At 38.9% G+C, this 23,712-nt stretch overlaps 1 protein-coding gene and 1 pseudogene across 3 annotated transcripts in view; one reads left to right on the top strand and one right to left on the bottom strand.

Moving 5' to 3' along the window:
* Positions 1–2,049: 2,049 nt before the first annotated feature.
* LOC309796289 (hypoxanthine-guanine phosphoribosyltransferase-like) lies at positions 2,050–6,818 on the bottom strand (annotated as a pseudogene). The gene is made up of 2 exons: positions 6,791–6,818; positions 2,050–2,770 (listed from the first exon to the last, which is right to left on the bottom strand). The product of its transcript is annotated as a hypoxanthine-guanine phosphoribosyltransferase-like (transcript).
* Positions 6,819–11,606: 4,788 nt separating this feature from the next.
* The window catches only part of FRMD7 (FERM domain containing 7), a gene marked incomplete at both ends in the record, with an annotated part of 57,671 nt that continues 45,565 nt past the window's right edge, over positions 11,607–23,712 (top strand). For both annotated transcript variants that reach the window (XM_082610512.1, XM_082610511.1), the window contains one exon: positions 11,607–11,663. In XM_082610512.1, coding sequence (XP_082466638.1) covers positions 11,607–11,663 — 57 coding nt within the window. The remainder of the gene's footprint in view (positions 11,664–23,712) is intronic.

The raw sequence follows: 23,712 nt of genomic DNA, 5'->3' as shown, positions 1-23,712 counted from the left end.
TGGGTTATCTTGACAACAACTTGTGAAGTAAGCAACCTGAGTGTCTTAAGCTGGTTCGCCACAAGCAGACACTGAGATAGTTTCATGTGCACGTGGTTTATTAAGTAATTACTCCTGGAAGAACTGGAAAGAGTGGGGCAAGTAGGATACAGAAGGAGAAGAAGCAAAAAAAGGTACAATTTTGGGCTAAGTCCCAACCTTAGTTTTATCCTTCAGGGAGGCTCTAACATGTAAATTATACATCAGAGCTGAGCTTTTATACTTCTGCATCAGCCATTGGTTAATGGCTGCCCTGGAGAGATTTAAATTTCACAGAATTTTCTGATTTGTCTGCACTTTTAGGAAAAGTGGCTCCAGTCTCCCAGGGACAGGCTTCGTAAAAACATTCACAAGTGCTGGCCTTTAAAAGCAAAATACATAGATGCTGGGAAGATGGGCACACAAAAATAGTAAAAGGTATTTGAGGGGATCTGGGCAAAGCACAGACACATTGACAAGGTTTGCTACCCAGGGGGTATTATCCCTATTTTATAGGTGAGGAAACAGGCTTAGATAACAACCTAGAAAAATCATCCAGTTGGCAAATTATGGTACCAGGACTACTACTATAATTTTTGAAGATAGTTACCAAGATGTTGATGGGGAATATCTCAGGTTTGTTGAATAATTTCAGGTGGCTCTAATTCCTTCTTTGTGTTTTTATGTTGCTAAACTTTAAAAAATGAACATTTATTTTTATATGATCATAAAAATCTATTTTCATGGGAGACACAGAAAAAGAATAAGTCAATACACCTAAGAAAGGTCCTTTAGGCTCTGACATTCTATTAAATCCATTGTAAAAAGTTGATTAACTTTCAAGACTATTGGCACTTTTATAAGGGACTCCTGAATAAGAAAAATACAAAACAACTAGAAAGCAATTAATAAGATGTCATTAGTGAGTCCTTACCTATCAAAAATTACTCTAAATGTAAATGGGCTAAATTCTTCACTCGAAAGACATAGAGTGGCTGAATGGATAAAAAAAAAACAAGAACCAACAATATGCTCCCTATAGAAGACTCACTTCAGCTATAAGGACACATATAGACTCAAAGCAAAGGGATTGGAGAAAGATATTCCATGCAAATGGAAACGAAAGGAGAACAGGGATAGCTATATTTATATCAGACAAAATAGGCTTTAAGAAAAAATTTATAACAAGAGACAAAGAAGTTCACTCTATAATTACAAAGGGGTCAATTCATCAGGAGGACCTAACAGTCATAAATAGATATGCACTCAGGCTTCCCTGGTGGTGCAGTGGTTGAGAGTCCGCCTTCTGATGCGGGGGACATGGGTTTGTGCCCCGGTCCAGGAAGATCCCACATGCCGCAGAGCGGCTAGGCCCGTGAGCCATGGCCGCTGAGCCTGCGCTCTGCAATGGGAGAGGCCACAACAGTGAGAGGCCCGCGTACCGCAAAAAAAAAAAAAAAAAAAAAAAAAAAAAAAAAGATATGCACTCAACCTCAGAGCACCTAAATATTTCGTTGGCCAAAAAGTTCTTTCTGGTTTTTCTGTAACCTTTTTTTTTTCTTTTAAAGAGACAGCCTTTATTTTTAAGGGTTTTTTACATTGAAGAATTCAAAAAGTGGTAGGTTTTTGGAACTTACTGACCTGTATTTAAAAGGAACTGCTGACAAAGGTTCACCAGAAATAATCTGAACAAGCGGGAAAATACAGTTAATACTACTGAAGCCTACTAAAATAATTGCAGGACATACGGTTTATACAACATGATGACCTCTAAATGCTGTCACTGATATGAAACTGCTTCTTTTCTAAACACACAGTGGTATAATTAACAGTATTCAATCACTTCTGTTCTTTCCTGACTATATAAAAATTAAAATCTCAGTTAAAAAACTAACATATTTAACTCTTTAAATGTTTCTTACAGATACAATTTCAATATTTTCATTCAATACTGGTGTGGTTTAAGAGATTTTTCATTCACAAGTGAAACAACAATCCACCCAAAGGGAACTGATAGTCTATAGACTCACAGTGCAAATAAAGAGTTCAGGAATGCAGCACCTAACCTTTCTAAAATACAAAACAGATACAATTCTTCGAAGATACATGCAATAAGCTCTACTAAACAGCTGGCCACAGAACTAGAACATTTGATAATTTTACTGGTGACTTCAATGGGACTCCAGATGTTTCCAAACTCAACTTGAACTCTCATCTTAGCCTTTGTATTTTGCCTTTCTAGTTTCACTAATGACACAAACATGATTCAAATCCATGAAGTATTCATTATAGTCAAGGGCATATCCTATAACAATCTTGTCTGGAATTTCAAATCCAACAAAGTCTGGTCTATAACCAACACTTCGAGGGGTCCTTTTCACCAGCAAGCTTGCAACCTTGACCATCTTTGGATTATGCTACTTGACCAAGGAAAGCAAGGTTTGCATTGTTTTGTCAGTGTCAATTGTATCTTCAACAATCAAGAAATTCTTTCCAGTTAAAGTTGAGAGGTTATCTCCACCAATTACTTTTATGTCACCTGTTGACTGGTCATTACAGTAGATTTTCAGTCTGATAAAATCTATAGTCATAGGAATAGATCTATCACTATTTCTGTTCGGTGCTTTGATGTAATCCAGCAGGTCAGCAAAGAATTTATAGCCCCACTTGAGCACAGAGACGCCCATGATGTGATGGCCTCCCATCTCCTTCATCACATCTCGAGCCAGCCATTCAGTCCACAATGCTGGGGCTGTGGGTCACCATAACGGAGCTGGCTGGCATGTGGGCTGAGGGCAGTCTGGGATGAGCTTTTTCTGTAACATCTTATGGAAAAACCCAAACGAAATTTTTGGCTAATCCAATATATTAAGCAAACACTAACTGATCTGAATGGAGAAATAGACAACAGTACAATAATAGTAGGGGACTTCAATAATCCCACTTTCAATAATAGATAGATCACCCAGACATAAAAGAAGGAAATGCTGGACTTGAATTATACTTTAGAGCAAATGGGCCTAACAGACGTATATAGGACATTCTATTCAACAGCAGCAGAATATATATTCTTCTCAAGTTCCACATGGAATATTCTCTAGGAAAGATCACATCACAAAATAATTCTTAGCCAATTTAAGAAGACTGAAGTCATACCAAGTAACTTTTCTGACCACAAAGGTATGAAACTAGGAATCAATAACAGAAGGAAAACTGGAAAATTCACACAAACATGTGGAAATTAAACAACACACTCCTGAGCAACCAATGGGTCAAGGAGGAAATCAAAAGGAACATTTAAAAATATCTTGAAAAGAAACAAAAATGGAAACATTACATACCAAAACTTATAGGATGCTGCAAAAGCACTTATAAGAGGGAATCTTTAGCAATAGGTACTTACATTAAGAAAAAGAAAGATCTCAAATAAATAACCTAACTTTACACCTCAAAGAACTAGAAAAAGAAGAGTTAACTAAGCCCAAATTTAGTAGAAGAAAGGAAATAAAGATCAGAGCAGAAATAAATGAAATAGAGACCAAAAAAAAAAATATAGAAAAGATCAATGAAACTAAGAGCTGTTTTTATTTTTTATTTTTTATTTTTTATTTTATTTTATTTTATTTTTTTTTTGCTGTACGCGGGCCTCTCACGTTGTGGAGCACAGGCTCCAGACGCACAGGCTCAGCGACCATGGCTCACGGGCCCAGCCGCTCCGTGGCATGTGGGATCTTCCCGGACCGGGGCACGAACCCGTGTCCCCTGCATCGCCAGGCGGACTCTCAACCACTGCGCCACCAGGGAAGCCCAAGAGCTGTTTTTAAATTTGAAGACAACAAAAACTGACTAAATTTAAAGAGAGAAGACTCAAACAAATAAAATCAGAAATGAAAAGGAAATATTACAACTGATACCACAGAAATTAGAAAAACCATTAGAGATTACTATGTGCCCATCAACAGATGAATATATAAAGAAGATGCAGTATATATATACAATGGAATATTACTCAGCCATAAAAAGAATGAAATTCTGCCATTTGCAGCAATGTGGATGAACCTAGAGAATATCATGCTTAGTGAAATAAGTCAGACAAATACTGTATAATAACACTTATATGTGGAACCTAAAAAATAATGTATATGCAAAACATAAACAGAATCACAGATATAGAGAACAAACTAGTGGTTACCAAAGGGGAGAGGAACAAACTAGGGGTAAGGGATTAACAGATACAAACTACTATGAATAAAATAGATAAACAACAAGGATACATTGTAGAAAACAGGGAATTTTTAGCTATTACCTTGTAACAATTTATAATATAATATAATCTGCAAAAATACTGAATCATTTTGCATGAGATTGTTCAATTTCAAGAAATTGAAGAGGACACAAATAAAAGGAAATATATCTAATGTTCATGTATTAGAAGAATTAATATTGTTAAAATGTCCATACTACTGAAAGCTATCTATAGATTCAATGCAATGCCTATCAAAATTCCAATGGCATTTTCCACTGAAATCAAGAAAAAATACTAAAATTTGTATGGAACTACAAAAGACCCTGAAGAACCAAAGTAATCCGGAAAAGGACAAAGCGAGAGGCATCACGCTTCTTGATTTCAAACTATGTTATTACAAACGTATAGTAATCAAAACAGTGTGGTACTGGCATAAAAATAGACACAAAGACCAATGGAACAGAATCAAGAACCCAGAAATAACCCCTTGCTTATACAGTGAACTAATATTGACAAGGGAGTCAATAATACTCAATGGCGAAAGGATAATCTCTTCAATAATTGGTATAGGGAAAACTGGATAATCACATGCAGAAGAATAAAATGGACCCTATTTCACACCACTCACAAAACATTAACTTGAAATGGATTTAAAGAATTAAACATAAGATCTAAAGCTATAAAACTTCTAGAAGAAAACATAGAGGAAAAGCCCCTTGACAGTGGTCTTGGCAATGATTCTGGGGGCTATGACACTGAAAGCACAAGCAACAAAAGCCAAAGTAAATAAGTGGGACTAAATCAAACTAAAAATCTTCTGCACAGCAAAAGAAATAATTTAAAAAATGAAAAGGCAGCCTATGGAATGTAAGAAAATATTTGCAAATCATATATCTGATAAGGAGTTAATATCCAAAACAGAAGAAACTCATAAAACTCAATAGCAAAAACAAACACACAAAAAATCTGATTAAAAAATGAACAGAGGGGGGCTTCCCTGGTGGCACAGTGGTTGAGAATCTGCCTGCTAATGCAGGGGACACGGGTTCGAGCCCTGGTCTGGGAAGATCCCACATGCTGCGGAGCAACTAGGCCCATGAGCCACAACTACTGAGCCTGTGCGTCTGGAGCCTGTGCTCCGCAACAAGAGAGGCCACGATAGTGAGCGGCCCGCACACTGCGATGAAGAGCGGCCCCTGCTTGCCACAACTAGAGAAAGCCCTCGCACAGAAACGAAGACCCAACACAGCAAAAATAAATAAATAAATAAATAAACTCCTACCCCCAACATCTTCTTAAAAAAAAAAAAAATGAGCAGAGGAACTGAGTAGACACATTTCCAAAGAAGATACACAAATGGCCAACAGGTACATGAAAAGATGTTCAATATCACTAGTCATCAGGGAAATGCATATCAAAACCACAATGAGATGTTACCTCACACCTGTTAGAATGGCTATTATAAAAAGACAGATAAATTTTGGCAAGGATGTGGAGAAAGGGGAACCCTGGTGTACTATTGGTGGAAATGTAAACTGGTGCAGCCACTATGGAGAACAGTGTGAAGATTCCTCAAAATATTAAAAATAGAACTACCATATGATCCAGTAATCTCACTTCTGGGTACATATCCAAAAGAAATGAAATCAAGTCTTCAAAGAGATATTGCACTCTCATGTTCGTTGCCATGTTATTCATAATAACCAAGATATAGAAACCACCTTAGTGTCAGTCTACAGATAAATGGATAAAGAAAATCAAGCATATATACACAAGGGAATATTATTGAGCCACGAGAAAGAAGGAAATCCTGCCATTTGCAACAATATGGATGGACCTTGAGGGCATTAAGTTAAGTGAAATAAGTCAGACAGAGAAAGACAAATACTGTATGATATCATTTATATGTAGCATCTATAAAACCCGAACTCACAGAAACAAAGTAGAATGGTGGTTGTAACTGGCTGGGGTGGTGGGAATGGGGAGATGTCGGCCAAAGTGTACAAACTTCCACTTATAACATGAATAAGTCCTGGGGATCTAAAGTATAGCATGGTGACTATAGTTAACAATACTGTATTATATGATTGAAAGTTGCTAAGAGAGTAGATCTTAAATGTTCTCAACACAAAAAAGAAATGGTAATTACATGAGGTAATGGAGGTGATAACTAACCCTACTGAGGTAAACATTTTACAATGTATAAATGTATCAAATCATCACATGCACACGTTAAACTTACACAAAGTTTTATGTCAATTATATCTCAATAAAGCTGGAAAAAATAAGGAACTTTTGAAAAGGAACAGTCTTTAACCACAAAGAAATAAGATACTAATGATGAAATGCCAGGAAATGTCCTAATTTTGGTCAGAATTCTTAACTCTTACCCTTAAAGTCATATCACAGTTCACCCTTTGGATCTTAGGAAAAAACAGTGATGTGGTGCTTTTCATTTTGATTTTTGATTTAGGTTTATTTTTAAATGGTAAGGGTAAAAGCAATCTAGTATACTCTTCCATTTACATCCTAGCTCACCAACCCTGGGATCCATCGCCCAATCTCCTTTTGCTCCTATTCTGGCCTCCTGCTCAGAGTTCCCTCTCCACCTCCTTATGTGTGGAGGGACTAAAGTGAAGACAGACTGGCCAGGCTAATTTTTCCAGGGGTGAGCCCAACTTTGGATTTTTACTTTAAAGTAGAATATGAAAATTTCCTTTAAGACAGTTTCCTGTTTTGGATCACAGTCAATTAGTAACATTTTGCCAGTAATAACTGAAGGACTGAAGTCTAGGTGGAAAAAGAGAGAGGAAAAGAGAGAACTCATTCTTCGTTTACCATTTTAAACTTCAGCAAACAGTGAATTATTTATATTTATTTCCTTGATACTCACCCATTCAGCAAATGTTTATTTTGTGCCTACTGTGTGCCGGGCACTGAATTTTATGATTTCATATATCTAGATCTTTTCTTTCTCACAACAACTCTATGAATTAGAATTGTCACCTTATTTTATAAGTTAGGAAACTGAGGCACAGGGAGCTGAAGTGACATGTCTCAGGTAACATTGCTGGTAAGATTTTAAATAGATTCTTTGGTCACCAGAGCTACAGCTTTTCCCACCAGCCTTGCAGCTGACTCTCCACTTGGAGTTGTTGTGGAGACTGTGCTGTGAGCTGTCAAAATATTAGCAAAGGTATGCTCTCTTGTCCATCAGATAACAGCATTTCATTGGTCTAATTTTACCAGCCTATTTATTTAGTGACATAGGATAAGTTGGTTCAATATAGATAAAGAGTGTTGTTTGGGCATTCTTACCCAATCAGGTTTAAATGTACTTTTGAAAATGTCTCCTTCAAAAGCCAGAGTTTTACTTAATGGGGAAACCCTGGAAGCATTCCTGTTAATGTCAGGAGAAAGGAAATGATGCCCACTATTGGCACTATTATTTAATGTTTCATTGGATGTATTATTAGCTAGCACACCCTTGCTGAAAGTGAAAATTGGTATAACATTTTCAAAGGGCAACTTGATAGTATCTATTAAAAGATAAATTTTCAGGGCTTCCCTGGTGGCGCAGTGGTTGAGAGTCCGCCTGCTGATGCAGGGGACACGGGTTCGTACCCCGGTCTGGGAGGATCCCACATGCCGTGGAGTGGCTGGGCCCATGAGCCGTGGCCACTGAGCCTGTGCTCTGCAACGGGAGAGGCCACAGCAGTGAGAGGCCCGCGTACTGCAAAAAAAAAAAAAAAAAAAAAAAAAGATAAATTTTCAGACCCAGTGATCCACCATTTCAAGTGCTAGAAATTTATCCTATAGAGACGTCACCACAAATGTGCAAAGATTTATGTACAAGGATGTTTATTGCAGTATTGTTCATAAGGGAAAACAACCCAAATGTCTATTAATATAGGAACTGAGAAAATATATAATAGTGCATTAAAAAAAACTAGATAGATCTAATGTACTAATATGGAAAAATGTCCATGTTGTACAGATCAGTGAAGAAAGAAAGTTTAAAAATAGTATGGGACTTCCCTGGTGGCGCAGTGGTTAAGAATCCACCTGCCAATGCAGGGGACATGGGTTTGCACCCTGGTCCGGGAAGATCCCGCATGCTGCAGAACAACTAAGCCCGTGCACCACAACTACTGAGCCTGCGCTCTAGAGCCCGCGAGCCACAACTACTGAGCCCACATGCCACAACTACTGAAGCCTGCACGCCTAAAGCCCGTGCTCTGCAACAAGAGAAGCCACCATAATGAGAAACCCACGCACTGCAACGAAGAGTAGCGCCTGCTCACTGCAGCTAGAGAAAGCCCACGTGCAGCAACGAAGACCCAACGCAGCCAAAAATAAATAAATTAATTAATAAATTAAAAAAAATTACCACAGACTAAATGGCATAAACAACAGAAATTTATTTCTCACCATTCTGGAGGCTAGAAATCCAGGATCGAGGTGTTGGCAGGTTTGGTTTCTTCTGAGGCCTCTCTCCTAGGCTTGCAGATGCCTGCCCTCTCACTGTGCCCTCTCATGAACTTTCCTCTGTGTGTGTGCATCCCTCCTCTCTCTCGTGTGTAAAAATTTTCTTTTCTTATAAGAACACCAGTCAGATTGGATTAGGGCCCATCCTAAAGACCTCATTTGAACTTACTTATTTCTTTAAAGGCCCTATCTCCAAATACAGTCACATTCTGAGGTACTGAGGGTTAGGGCTTCAATATATGAATTTGGGAGGAAGACAGTTCATCTCATAACAGTTTTTAATCTGGATTATGAATGTATGGGAGTTTATTGTACTAAACTCTTTGGTTTTGTGTATGTTTGGAAATTTATATTAAATACAACCTTGTAGAAGAGGACATAAAAGTAGACCTGAACAAATTGACATACATGCCCCATGAATAAGAAGACTCACCATCAGAAAGATATGTTTTCCATAAATAAATTTATAATTGTTAACACATCTTTATAAATATACCTGATTCTTTTCCTGAAACCGTACAAGCTTATACAGAAAACTAAGTAAACAAGAATAGCAGGGAAAACTCTGTAAATATAGAGCAATGTGGAGTAGAGCAGCCTTATTGGATATTAAAACATACTCTAGAGCCTCAAAACTTAAAACGATGTGAAACTAGTACATGGAAGGAAACAAAAATCCCAAAACAGGCCCAAATGCATATGGCAATTTAATATATGATAAAGGCATCTTCTCAAATCGATGGGGATAAAAATGAACTTTCTAATCAATGACATCAGGACAACTGGGTAGCTATTTGGAAAAAGATTAAATTTGATCCATACTTCACACCATATATCAAGATAAAATCTAAATAGATCAAAGATTTAAATTTTCAAAAATGAAGCCATAAAAGTACTAATGGTAAACCTTGAAGTGAAGCAGGCCTTTCTAATTATGACACAAATCCAGAGGCCATTTAAAAACTGATTGACAAATTTCACTTCACCAAAATAAATAATTTATCATGGCAAATAACACATACACCATAAGCAAAGACAAAGGATAAATGGGGAAAATATTTGTAATTCATATCACAAAGGGCTAATTTTCCTAGTTTTTAAAGAGTTTCTAGAGTTTGAGGAAAAGGGACAATAACCAATTTTTTTTTCAAAAAGTGTGTGGAACTACATGGAAGGATAGTTTATAAGAAAAAAAGGATACCCTGAAACATCTGAAAAGATACTCAACTTCTCTTATAATATGAAAAATTCAAATTTAAAACTACACTGAGATTCTTTTTCTCACTTATCAATTTGTCTAAAATCAAAAAGTTTGACACCGTACTCTGTTGGTGAGCCTGGGGAAAATAGGAACGCTCATACATTGTGAGTAGGACTGCAAATTGGTACAACACTTGTATTAGGTTGGTAGGTGTGCCATTACAAAGTACCAGACACTAGGTGGCTTATAAGAACAGAAATTTATTTGAATTTATTTTCTCACAATTCTGGAGGCTACAAGTCTGAGATCAAGGTGCTGGAAGGGTTGGTTCCTTCTGAGACCTCTCTCCTTGGCTTGTAAGTGGCCATCTTCTCTTCCCTGTGTCTTCACATGGTCTTCCTTCTGTACATGTCTATGTCTTAATGTCCTCTACTTATAAGGACACTAGTCATACTGGATTAGGGCCCACCCTAATGACCTCATTTCAACTTAATTACCTCTTTATAAACCCTATCTCCAAATAGAGTCACATTCTGAGTAACTGGGGGTTAAGACTTAAACACTTGAATTTGGGGGGACACAAATCAAATAATAACAACATTTATGGAAGGGAATAGAAGTCGCTATAAAAATTACCAGTACATTACCCTTGTCCAGCATTTCCACCTCTGGAAATCTATCCTACAGATAAAATGACATACATATAAAATGACATATATATGAGGATATTCATTTCAAAATTGTTTATAAAAGCAAAGAGTTGGAAACAACCCATGTCCACAAATAGGGGATTATTTCAGTCAACTGTATTTCACCTACACCGTGAAAAATTATGCAGCTGTAAAAAAATCAGGAAGCTCTCCATGCACAGCTAAAGAGAAATCAACCATGATATATGAAGTAAGAAAAGGAAGGCACAAAACAGTTTAACAGCATGCTACATATGTATGAGAAATACATTCGTATTTTCTTGTACAGTATTTGCATAAAGAAACACTGAAGGCTAAATAACAACAACAAAAAACTAATAAAATTTGTTACTGATAGGGATGTATGGGGGCACAGAATAGAGGGGACAGAAGTGGAATTGAGCTTTTCCATATATTCCTTTTTATATAATGTTCATTTTTAAATCACGTACATTCAAAACAATTACAATTATTATACATAAAGTTTCCTAGTTCAGCCATGAAATTTCTAGTACAATATGAGACTAACTCTAATCCTTTTACTTTTGAGAATGGCTATTCTCAGTTTATCAAAGCTTCATCTAGGGTTTTCAAATCGTGCTCCTGTGAAATAAAGAAAATCCCCAGGGGTTGCAATTGTTTTCTTTCTTCTTCTTTTTCTTTGAAGAAAGGAACCGAGTTTAAGAGGGCTAGAGTGAGTCCAGTTGGATTTGACGTTGACCAAATAGGAGGTAGCCCAGATGCTATTGATCACCAGGACACGGCAGCACACATGCCCTTGAGTGTGCATCAATTCAAGCAAACAGAAGTGTGCCCTGCTGGGGGGGTGGTGTGCCTGGATGGGGGTGGGGGGACCCGAGCACACTGCCTCCAGCTAAGAGTGAAATTCCTTGAGAAAGCCCCCTTCCTGTCACAGCACTCACGGCACTCTGAGCCTGCTCGCAGCCCAACGGCCTCTCCGAGGATGCTACATTTAAAAGTGCAGTTTTTGGATGATTCCCAGAAGATTTTTGTGGTTGATGTAAGTGGAAATCACGTTGCTATTATTCTTTTATTATTCATTCAATAATGGTCATTTGTGGACAGCCCATTAGCTGGAGATATTATGTCTTCTTTAGGACCGAACAAAGGAGGACTGTAGGTTTTAGCTTTGGAAAAAGAAATCTGTATTTAATGTCACAATGTAGCTCATGCTTTCCCACTAACCTTTCTTCTAGAACAGGTTCTCTTTTCTCAAGGGATAACAACAGCAAATCTTAAAGATACGCTAAATATATGTAAGAAGACAAAGCAGGAATAACTTAGTTGTCCTACCCAAAAAGGTATTATTGCTCATTGAAATAATTTGTCTGTGAGTCTCATCCCATGAATATTTGTGGAGAGAAAACTGTGGTTCTGAGGGAAAGGAGAAGGGGAAAGCTACCCTCCTTTTCTGAAGAAAACCTATGGGGTTTCGGAGGGTGGAGGGCGGTGGGTAGAATTATGCAGTTGTAATGAGGACTTCAGGAAGTAATGACAAGTATAAGAGAGAAAAATAGGATAAGAGACTATTTAGTTTGATTTAGTACTTATGGTTCAGGGTTCTTCATATAATTCCTAGCTACAAGATGATTGATACAATTATACCTCATCTCTTCAAGAAAGAACAAATGTATTAAGCACATAATTTGGGGCTCATCTTTTAGTATCTTAAGAGATGTACATTTTGATGTCAAGACTTACGTAGGAGCATTTGGAAATGTTCTACAATTTTATTGGAATCAAAAAATAGCATTTGCTATTTGCTCTGATATTTACATTAGCTACTAACAAGGAACAAATAGTTCATTTCCTTTGAAATTCATACAAAATGCTGGCTGTTTTCTTTTATACATAAACTGACAACTGCTGTTGGGTGTGTAGCTAACCCATTTTTCAAATAAGTATTTCATTTTTATTTGAATCATGTGCTTTGTGGGTGATGACTGCATGGTTTCAGCTGCTGTTTTGCTGTCTCTTCCTTTCACTTTTATTTGCAAAAGGCATTTCTAGCTCCACGGACCTGATGATTTGGTTTTGTAGCAAATAGCTTCCATTAGAGGTATGAGGCATTTCCTATTCTTTCTTGGAACTGTATTTAAGGGGTGGAAAATGTCTTTTGAGTAGTTTATCCATTTGCAGGCTGGTGGTGTACGCTCGCAGTGCTCCAGTACCTGAATTAGTGAGCTGGGGATTCAAAAGACACTGCTTTAGGCTAAATTTTTAATAGATATTTCAAGCTACTCAAAGAGCAATCTTTGACAGAAAGTGACAGAAGAGCTTTCTGAATGTACAGCTCAAATGCAGATCCAATTAAATGGGGGGGGTTGGTGGGAGGCACAGTACCCTAGCTTCACAAAATTCACCTTCCGAGGAGCTGATTCTAGCAACTTGAAGCCAGCATGATTTGGCTTTAAGTCAGACGGTCTCCTTCCAGCTGCAACACACCGTGTTCCTTGGGAAGATAATGGGAGAGATTTGATACCCAGCAATTTGGGTGTCACAGCATCTGATCCCGTTTGCTCTGTGGAGGGCTGCTCTGTAAGTAGCAATCGTGGCATTACCGAGAGTGGCATTAGCACTAACTGTGGTCCCATGGGCAGCTTAGTCTTGAGGGAAATGGAACCTTAAGTTAGCATACAGCCATCTAACTGTATCTTCTCTCCTTAACAGTAGTAGACTGATAATCGTGATGATGATAATGATAATGAAAATGATGATGATGATGATGATGATAATGATAGTAGTAGTAGAGGGTCGCCAATGGATAACACTAAAATTTAAAAAGCAATTTCACATCCATTAGTTCATTTGATCCTCCATTCCACCCTGTGAGTGAAAGTAGGGAAAAGATGAATGCGGAGCTGGGACTTCCAATCCAGGACTCTTCCCACGACCCCATGTACAATTGTATCCGAAGACTCATCTGTCAGTAGCTGCCTAGTCCTGTAATATTGCCACTGCACATTAGTTTCTGTGGCCCTCAAAGGGCATAGAATTTGGCATACAGAAAGGCTTCAATGACTGTTATGAACCAATTAGTAGAAGTCTCAAGAGGCATGGATCAGTCCCAGGGACAATTGTTCTTCAAGATAAGATTTAAGAAAATAATTGGTTGCATAGGGGGAAATAATGGCATCTTGGGCATTAGTGTTGTTTTTACAGAAAGTACCGTAGTAGAAATATGAAAATGACGCTGATCAGTTAGAATAACGTCACCTGGATTAGGCTAATTGACATCCAGAACTCTTTATTCCACCCCCAGTAGCATTATCTTAGTGAGTTTGCTGGTGTCCAAGATCTGGCTCAGGACTACAGACTCAGAAGCCTGATTTGTCAGCACTCCACAAATCTGAAGTCAGAAACTGATATTTTAAAGTCAGGAGGCCAGTGTTACCATTTACAGTGGGACTGGGAACACTAGGGTTCTCTCATCAGTTACATAATATGTCAAAGGGCAGAAGAGTCAGATTTAAAGGAGTTAGATTTATGATCCTAGTACTGGATAGCCTGATAATGCATCCGTCTCTACAAAGGCCCTGTCACTGACACCTTTTAGTCACTTATTCATTCATTTAGTCATTTCATTAACAAATTATTATTGAGATCCTAGTATGTTCCAGGCCCTGTTCCGGGCACGGTCGACTCTACCATATGGGTAAGTAAAGTTCTTGAGCAAGGGAACACTCTCACCTGGGCAGTGCTGGCTGGGAGCTGCCAACTTGGGCTTCAGTGATTCCTTTTCCTCTCATTGCATGGTTGACAAACTCCCTTTGTGATTGACATGTCTTTAATTTATTAATGCCTTCTGAGAAGAGCGTCTGACCCCTGAAATATCCTGGTTTTTTGAAGCTTCTTTGCATATCTGTAATCTGAGATACGGAGTGCTGATATTTATATATGAACTCTCTGAGAATATTAGTCAAACTTTCCCTTTCTGAATTTCCAAGAGTCTTTGGGGATGCAGGATAGATATGGGACTCCAGAATTGCTGGAATGTGCCCACTAAAGTTTAATCCAATGAAGAAAATGTATTTGGTAATAACCTCATCTTACTTTTCAAGTCAATTTATTTGATGAAATTGATCACTGTTAAATATCAACAGCATCTCTAGTGTTGCACTTGGTAGGACTCTCCAGAATGATGATGGGAGTGGGTAAGCAGGAGGAGAAATGGAATATGGTAATGATTTTAAAGATAATTGAAAATTCCCTGGCGGTCCAGTGGTTAGGACCCCATGCTTCCACTGCAGGGGACATGGATTTGATCCCTAGTTGGGGAACTAAGATCCCACAAGCTGCGTGGCATGGCCAAAAAAAAAAAAAAAAATTGAAGATTTTAGTGTTTTAGTTTTGCCTCTTCAACATGGGGACCGGGACTTTTCTGGATAGAAAAAGGGAAGATAAGACCAAAGCTAAGGCTTTTGAGCACTCAGAAAGAATAGAGAAGGTCAGGTTTCTAGCTTTACAAGGAACCTTCCAATAGCCACAGATACCAGTAGTAATAATGAGCATCCTTGGAGGGTGACCTCCTTTTAAGCCTGAACTGTTTGCTTCTCTGAGGTTTAGATGGAGAGTTTTCAAAACAATAATCCCATCACCATACTTGACACAGTTCTGTCTGATATGCCTTCTGCCTGCTGCAGTTCTATCTTTGTAGAAGCATAGTGAAAGGGAAGAGCAGCTGTTGTTTGTGAATTCCCAAAAGCACATTTTTTTTTTGTTTTTTTGCGGTACCTGGGCCTCTCACTGTTGTGGCCTCTCCCGTTGCGGAGCACAGGCTCCGGACACGCAGGCTCAGCGGCCATGGCTCACGGGCCCAGCCGCTCCGCGGCACGTGGGATCTTCCTGGACTGGGGCACGAACCCTTGTCCCCTGCATCGGCAGGCGGACTCTCTACCACTGCGCCACCAGGGAAGCCCCCAAAAGCACATTTTAGTTTGATGATTTTTGGAAGCTAAGGTCAAAATAAGGGGTTTGAAACATCTCAAGACTTACATTTACCTGATTGCTAAGTGACTGTATTGACCAGCACAGTGGGTACCTAGTGGCTTACCCAGTGAGAGAATATAGTGAGTCAGCTTACCCCATTCCCTTGGGAGCCCATCATAAAGGCCACCAGGCCTCATTTTCTGAAAGAGGCAGAGGGGAAGCATTGCCAGGACTGAGCACTATTCAAGCTGAATAAGAAAGCCAAGAACTGCTTAGTGATTTTTTTATTGGTAGTGGTATTTACCCTTGGGATATTTGTCCAGGAGCTGGTTTTTCAATTTATAATGATGAGGAATCTTTTGTAGTTTTGTCAATAGCGAAATAGATACCCCTCCCCTTCATAAAGAAAACTCTTCTAACACCAGTGAAATGGAATTGCTCTGATGTAGCAAAATGTACCTGGATTTGGGGCTACAAAAACTGCACCATTTTAGGTGTGTGATCCTGGGTCAGTCACTTAACCTATTATCTCCCTGAGTTGTGAGGAGTGATATAAAGGATATAATGTATATTTGGAGTCTGATAAAGCAGGACAAAAATTTGACTCTGCTACTTCCAAGCTGTGTGGCCTTGGGCAAGTCACTTAACCTATCTTGGATTTAGTTCTATCAATGCTAAAAACTTGGACTTGGGGTGTCAGGAAAAACTTTCCAAATAATATAACATTTAAGTTGCTGAGTAGGAGCTAAGGAGGTGAAAAGTGGAAGCTAGGGGGAAGAGGGTTGTATGGTGGTTACACAAGGGAAAGGTTGAAGGCCAATGTGCAAAAGAGAACATGGCCCTTTCATGGAAAAAAAAAGGTCAGTGTGAGTGAAGAATGGAGTGTTGAAAGGAAGATGGAGAGTAGCTTGAATTCAAGCTGAAGCAGATGTGGTCAGCAGTTATATCATTTGGGTCAAGTGGTATATATATGAAGTTTGGGCTTTATCCTGAAGGTGATAGAGAATTACTAAAGAGTTTAAGAAGCTCAAAATGGGGATATTAGCATCTGTTAACTCATTAATTTATGCATTCATTTACTCATCCAATATTTAATGAAATATACATTCTAAGTGCTGGAGATGCCAGGTAGAATAGGAATAATAGTTTCAAGTTCAGTGGCTCCAATTTTAGATAGCCAGCCTCTATCCTGACACATATGCCCAAACATCAATATTCCAGCCCAATAGAGAATGGTGAAGACAGACAGAAAGGATGGATACAAAAGATGTTAATGAGGTAGAATTTCTAGAAGCATTTGATGTCAGCCTGGATACAGGAGGTGAGTTGAGGAGTCTAGATGACATCCAAATTTCTGGCTTAAGTAATGGTGTGGATGGTGGCCTCCATTCACCAAGACAGAGAAACAGAATAAAAGGAGCAAGTTTAGGGTGGGCGAGGAGTTTTGTTTTGGATTTATTGATGGGAGTATGGGAAGAGAAATATATCTGGATTTGGGCAGACCTGAGTTCTAGTCTCTGCTCTAAAAAACTTTTTAAAGTTTATTTTATTGAAATATAGCTGATTTACAATGTTGTGTTAATTTCTGCCATACAGCAAAATGATTCAGTTATACATATATACATTCTTTTTCATATTCTTTTCTATTATGGTTTATCACAGGATATTGAATATAGTTCCCTGTACTATACTGTAGGACCTTGTTGTTTATCCATCCTATATATAATAGTTTGCATCCACTAATCACAAACTCCCAATCCACCCCTCCCCAACCTCACCTCCCGCTTGGCAACCACAAGTCTGTTTTCTATGTCTGTGAGTCTGTTTCTGTTTTGTACATATGGTCATTTGTGTCATATTTTAGATTCCACATGTAGGTAATTTCATATGGTATTTGTCTTTGACTTACTTCGCTTAGTATGATAATCTCTAGGTCCATCCATGTTGCTGCAAATGGCATTATTTCATTCTTTTTATGGCTGGGTAATATTCCGTTGTCTATATATACCACATCTTCTTTATCCATTCATCTGTTAATGGCCGTTTAGGTTCTTTCCATATCTTGCCAGCTCTAACGATCTTAAGGTGTGGAACATTATGTGAGTCACTTCACCTCTCTGAGCCTGTGCGCTTATCACTAAAATTGCAATAATCATAGCACCTACCTCATGAAATCATTGTAAAGATGAATGAAATACCAGAAGTAAGGTTCCTGATGCAAAGAATGTGCTCAAAGCATGTTAATTCCCCTCTCCCTTGCTTAGACACCTCTTTATTTCTATACTTTGCAAACCAACAGAGAACAGTCTTTCGCCCTCAATTTGAAGTTTCTTTTGATAACACTTGATGTTGCAGCCCACCTCCAAGCAAAACAGAGCTGTGTTTCCCCTCATTTGCTCTTCCTCTGGGGCTTCCTGGGGTTAATTCATCCTGCTTTTCTGAGCGGCTTGCCCTTTGCTTAGTCAGCAGCCCCAGGGGATTTGCTCTTCCCCCCTGGAGTCATTAATCCTGAGAGGGTCCATAATAACTGTCTAGAGTTACCTAAAATAATGGTGGGCTTCCTTTAAGGAAGCAGATGGAAACAGCCAAACTCTTTATCTTTAACGACATTTAATTTAAATTTTTTTTAACTTGATACTTAAAAAAAATTGAGGTATACTTTTCTTTTAAGTTGAGGCATAGTTGATTTACAATATTATATTAGTTTCAGGTGTACAACATAGTGATTCACAATTTTTATAGATTATACTCCATTTGTAGTTATTTTAAAATATTGGCTATATTCCCTGTGCTGTACAATATATCCTTGTAGCTTATTTATTTTATACATAGTAGGTTATACCTCTTAATCCCCTACCCCAGTCTTGCCCCTCACCTTTTCCCTCTCCCCACTGAAAACCACTAGTTTGTTCTCTATATCTGTGAGTCTGTACCTCTTTTGTTATATTCACTAGTTAGTTTTCTTTTTTAGACTCCACATATAAGTGATATCATATAGTATTTGTCTTTCTCCATCTGACTTATTTCACTAAGCATAATACCCTCCAGGTCCATCCATATATATATATATATATATATATCACATCTTCTTTATCCATTCATCTGTTAATGGACACTTAGGTTGCTTCCATGTCTTGGCTATTGTAAATAATGCTCCTATGAACATTGGGGTGCATGTATCTTTTCAAAGTAGTATTTTTGTTTTCTTTGGATGTATAACCAGGAGTGGAATTGCTGGATCATGTGGTAGTTTTATTTTTAGTTTTTTGAGAAAACTCCATAGTGTTTTTCATAGCGGCTGCACCAATTTACATTCCCACCAACAGTGTCCAAGGGTTCCCTTTTCTCTACATCCTCGTCCATGTTTATTTGTGTTCTTTTTGGTGACAGCCATTCTGACAGGTGTGAGGTGATATATCATTGTTTTTTAAAATATTTTTTACTGAAGTATAGTTGACTTACAATGTTGTGTTAGTTTCAAGTGTACAGCAAAGTGATTCAGTTACACACACACGCACACACACATACACACACACACATATTCTTTTTCAGATTCTTTTCCATTATAGGTTATTATAAGATATTGACTATAGTTTCCTGTGCTATAAGTAGATCCTTGTTGTTTACCTATTTTATATATAGTAGTGTGTATATGTTAATCCCAAACTCCTAATTTATGTCTCTCCCCCGCCTCACCCCTGCTATCCCCTTTGGTAACCATAAGCTTGTTTTCTATGTCTGTAAGTCTGTTTCTGTTTTATAAATAAGTTCATTTGCATCATTTCTTTACATTCCACATATAAGTGATGTCATATGATATTTGTCTTTCTCTGTCAGTATATCTCATTGTTGTTTTGATTAGCATTTCCCTGATGATTAGCAATGTTGAGCATCTTTTCACATGCCTGTTGGCCATCTTTATGTCTTCTTTGGAAAAATGTCTATTCAGGTCCTCTGCTCATTTTTTAATTGGGTTGTTTGTTGGATTGATAGTGAGTTGTATGAGCTGCTCATATATTTTGGATATTAACCCCTTACTGGTCAAATCATTTGCAAATATTTTCCCCCATTCAGTAGGCTGACTTTTCATTTTGTCCATGGTTTCCTTTGCTGTGCAAAAGCTTTTAAGTTTAATTAGGTCCCACTTGTTTATTTTTTATTTTGTTTCCTTTGCCTTAGGAGATAGATCCAAAAAAAATATTGCTACTATTTATGTCAAAGACTGTTCTGCCTATGTTTTCTTCTAGGAGTTTTATGGTTTCCAATCTTACATTCAGATCTTTAATCCATTTTGAGTTTATTTTGTATATGGTCTTAGAGAATATTCTAACTTCATTCTTTTACATGTAGCTGTTCAGTTTTCCCAGCACCACTTATTGAAGAGACTGTTTTTTCTCCATTGTATATTCTTGCCTCCTTTGCCATAGATTAATTGACCAAAAGTTTGTGGGTTTATTTCTGGGCTCTCTATTCTGTCCCATTGATCTATATGTCTGTTTTTGTGCCAGTTGCATACTGTTTTGATTACTGTAGCTTTGTAGTGTAGTCTGAAGTCAGGGAGCATGATACTTCCAGCTCTGTTCTTCTTTCTCAAGATTGTTTTGGCTATTTGGGTTTTTTTTGTTTCCATACAAATTTTAAAATTATTTGTTCTAGTTCTGTGAAAAATGCTATTAGTATTTTGATAGGTATTGCATTGTATCTGTAGGTTGCCTTGGGTAGTATGGTCATTTTAACAATATTAATTCTTCCAATCCAAGAACATGGTATATATTTCCATCTGTTTGTGTGGTCTCCGATTTCTTTCATCAGTGTCTTATAGTTTTCTAAGAATAGGTCTTTTACCTCCTTAGGTAAGTTTGTTGTTTTGGTGCAATCATAAATGGAATTGTTTCCTTAATTTCTCTTTCTAATACTTCATTGTTAATGTATAGAAATGCAACTTTACCAAATTCATTGATGAGCTCTAGTAGTTTTTTGGTGGCATCTTTAGGATTTTCTATGTATAGTATCATGTCATCTGCATACACTATATCTTGGTGTGGGCCTCTTTGGATTGACTATGTTTGGGACTCTCTGTGCTTTCTGGTCTTGGACACCTGTTTCCTTTCCAAGGTTAGGGAAGTTTTCAGCTAATATTTCTTCAAATATGTTCTATGCCTCTTTCTCTCTCTCTTATCCTTCTGGGATCCCTATAATGCAAATGTTAGTACACTTGATGTTGTTTTAGAGGTCTCTTAAACTGTCCTCATTTCTCTTCATTCTTTTTTCTTTTCAGCTTCAGTGACTTCCACTACTCTGTCTTCCAGCTCACTGATCCATTCCTCTGTGTCATCTAGTCTACTATTGATTCGTTCCAGTGTATTTTTTATTTCAGTTATCATATTATTCATCTCTATTTGGTTGTTCTTAACATTTTCTAACTCTTTATTGAAAACTCCTAACTTCTTGATGTTCATCCATTTTTCTCCTGAGTTCTTTGATCATCTTTACAATCATTACCTTGAACTCTTTCTTGGGTAGATTTCCTATTGCCACTTCACTTAGTTCTTCTTCTGGGGTTTTGTCTTGTTCCTTCATTTGGGATATGTTCCTCTGTTGCCTCATTTTGCCTAACTTGCTCTTTATTTCTATGTACCTGATAGGTTGGTTATGTTTCCTGATCTTGGAGAAGTGACCTTTTGTAGGAGATGTCCTATGTGTCCGAGCAGTGCACTCCCCTCTAGTCACCAGCTATATGCTCTAGGGGTGCCCCCATGTGGCTGTGTGGGTCCTTCTGTTGTAGCAGGTTGACCACAATGTGTGGTCTGGTCGGTGTGGCTGGCCCTAAGTCTGGTTGGTTGCCAGGTTTTTCCTTGTGTGGAGACTACTGGCTGCTGGTTGGTGGGGCTGGGTCACAAGGTGGCTGTCTGTGGAATACCTGGGGCACCAAGGCTTGTGCTGGCTCACTGGAGTCAGGGTCCAGGAGATCCCAGGGCTGGTGCTTGACAACCACAGGGTGAAGCCAAGTCCTGGGGCTAGTGCTGGCCCATTGGTAGGCAGAGCTGAGTCCAGGGGTCTGGCTGCAGGACCCAGGGGTCTCAGAGCTGGTGTTGGCCTGCTGGTAGGTGGGGTCTGGGCTCATCTGGTCCTTGGGCTAGTGCTGGTCTGTTGGTAGGTGGGCTGTGTTGGCAGTCTGTGGTTGTCCTGGGGCTGGAGTCAGCCTGCTGCTGGTGGGTGAGGCTGGTCCCAAGGCTAGAACAGGCTTGCTGTTGGGCAGAGCCAAAGATCCTGGGGCTGGTGCCTGCCCAGTGGTGGGTAGATCTGGGTCCTGGGGTCTCTGGCTGCAGGGCCCAGAGGGTCCCAGGTCTAGTGCCTGTGCAATGGTGTGTGAGGCTGAGTCCTGGGCCCTCTGGTGGATAGGGCCATGTTCAGGGGTGGCTGTGGTCTCAGCTTGCTTGCTGGTGGGTGGAGCTGTGTGTCCTCCCAGCTAGATGTTTGGCCTGAGGCATCCCAGTAGTACTGGTGTTTACAGGTTGGTGGAGGTGGGAGGGGCTGGGTCCTGAGGCTAACGAGCCAGAGGTAGGATTCCAAAATGGCATTTGCCTGCACCAGTCTCCACGTGGTAGAAGGACCTCCCAGAAATGGGTGCTGCCAGTGTCTATGTCCCCAGGGTGAGCTCCAGTTGCCTCCTTCCTCTCTGGGAGGCTCTCCAAGATCAGCAAGTGGGTCTGACCCAGGCTCCTTTCACATTACTGCTTCTGCCCTGGGTCCCAGAGCATGTGAGATTTTGTCCGTGCCCTTTAAGAGTGGAGTCTCTATTTCCCACAGCCCCTGGGTCCCCTGAAAGTAAGCCCTGCTGGCCTTCAAAGCCAAATGTTCTGGGGGCTTGTCTTCCTGGCACAGGAACCCCAGGCTGGGCAGCCCAATGTGGGGCTTAGACCCTTGGATCCTTGGGGAGATCCTCTGCAATTGTAATTATTCCCTTGTTTGTGGGTCACCCACCTAGGGGTATTTGTCTTGACTATGCTGTGACTCCACCCCTCCTACCTGTTTCATTATGGTTCCTTCTTTATATCTTTAGTTATAGAATATCTTTTCTGATAGGTTCCAGTCTTTTTCATTGATAGTTATTCTATAAATAGTTGTAATTTTGGTGTGCCCATGAGAGGAGGTGAGCTCAGGGTCTTTCTACTCGGCCATCTTGGCCTCTAGGCCAGTGTGTTTAACTACATTTTAATTACTCTGTGGTAACTACTCATAGCAACACTAACACAGTTAATAATAATGATAACAGCAATACTACTGACTACTAATCATAGATAGTATTTGTCAACAGCTTGTGTTCTAGGTGAATTTTGCTGCACTACTTCATGTAATGTTCACACAAATCAAATGAGTGTCACTATCTAGGGTAGTTCCATTACCTGTCTGTGCCTTGGGCTTTCTCATCTATAAAATGGAAATAATATTAGTACCCATTCTATAAGATTGTGACAAAGATTAAATGAATTAATATATGTAAAACACTTAGAACAGTGCTAGCAAGTGCTATAAAGGTATTTGCTACATTGATGCCTTGTGGAATTTGGCTCCAAATTTAGGTGGTGGATACACATCCTGATACTTATGTCCAAGCAGCAATATTCCAAGCTGATGGGGCCTAGAACGTTATTTTTATCTTTATTTTACTGGCATGTAAACCAAGGTGCAGAGAGGTTGACTTATCCAAGGTCACATTGCTATTTAAGTTAATGAGTGAGCTGGGGTTCAAGCCCCAGTCTGTCTAGTTTCAAAACGCTGGCTGAACAGAAACAAACTCACAGACACAGAAAACAAACTTATGGTTACCAAAGGAGAAAGGAGGGGGGAGAGATAAATTAGGAGCTTGGGATTAACATATACACACTACTATATATGAAATAGATAAACAATAAGGACCTACTGTAAAGCACAGGGAACTATATTCAATATCTTGTAATAACCTATAATGGAAAAGAATCTGAAAAAGAATATACATATATAGGTATATGTATAACTGAATCACTTTGCTGTACACCTGAAACTAACACAATATAGTAAATCAACTATACTTCAATTTTTAACAAGTTTAAAAAAAGAATTGTTTGAAACTATGCATT

The sequence above is a fragment of the Mesoplodon mirus genome (assembly GCF_964341445.2).
Source record: "Mesoplodon mirus genome assembly, chromosome: X".
Classification (NCBI taxonomy): Eukaryota; Metazoa; Chordata; class Mammalia; order Artiodactyla; family Ziphiidae; genus Mesoplodon; species Mesoplodon mirus.
The sequence above is the reverse complement of the archived record's forward strand: the minus strand, read 5'-3'. Positions and strand labels throughout refer to the sequence as shown.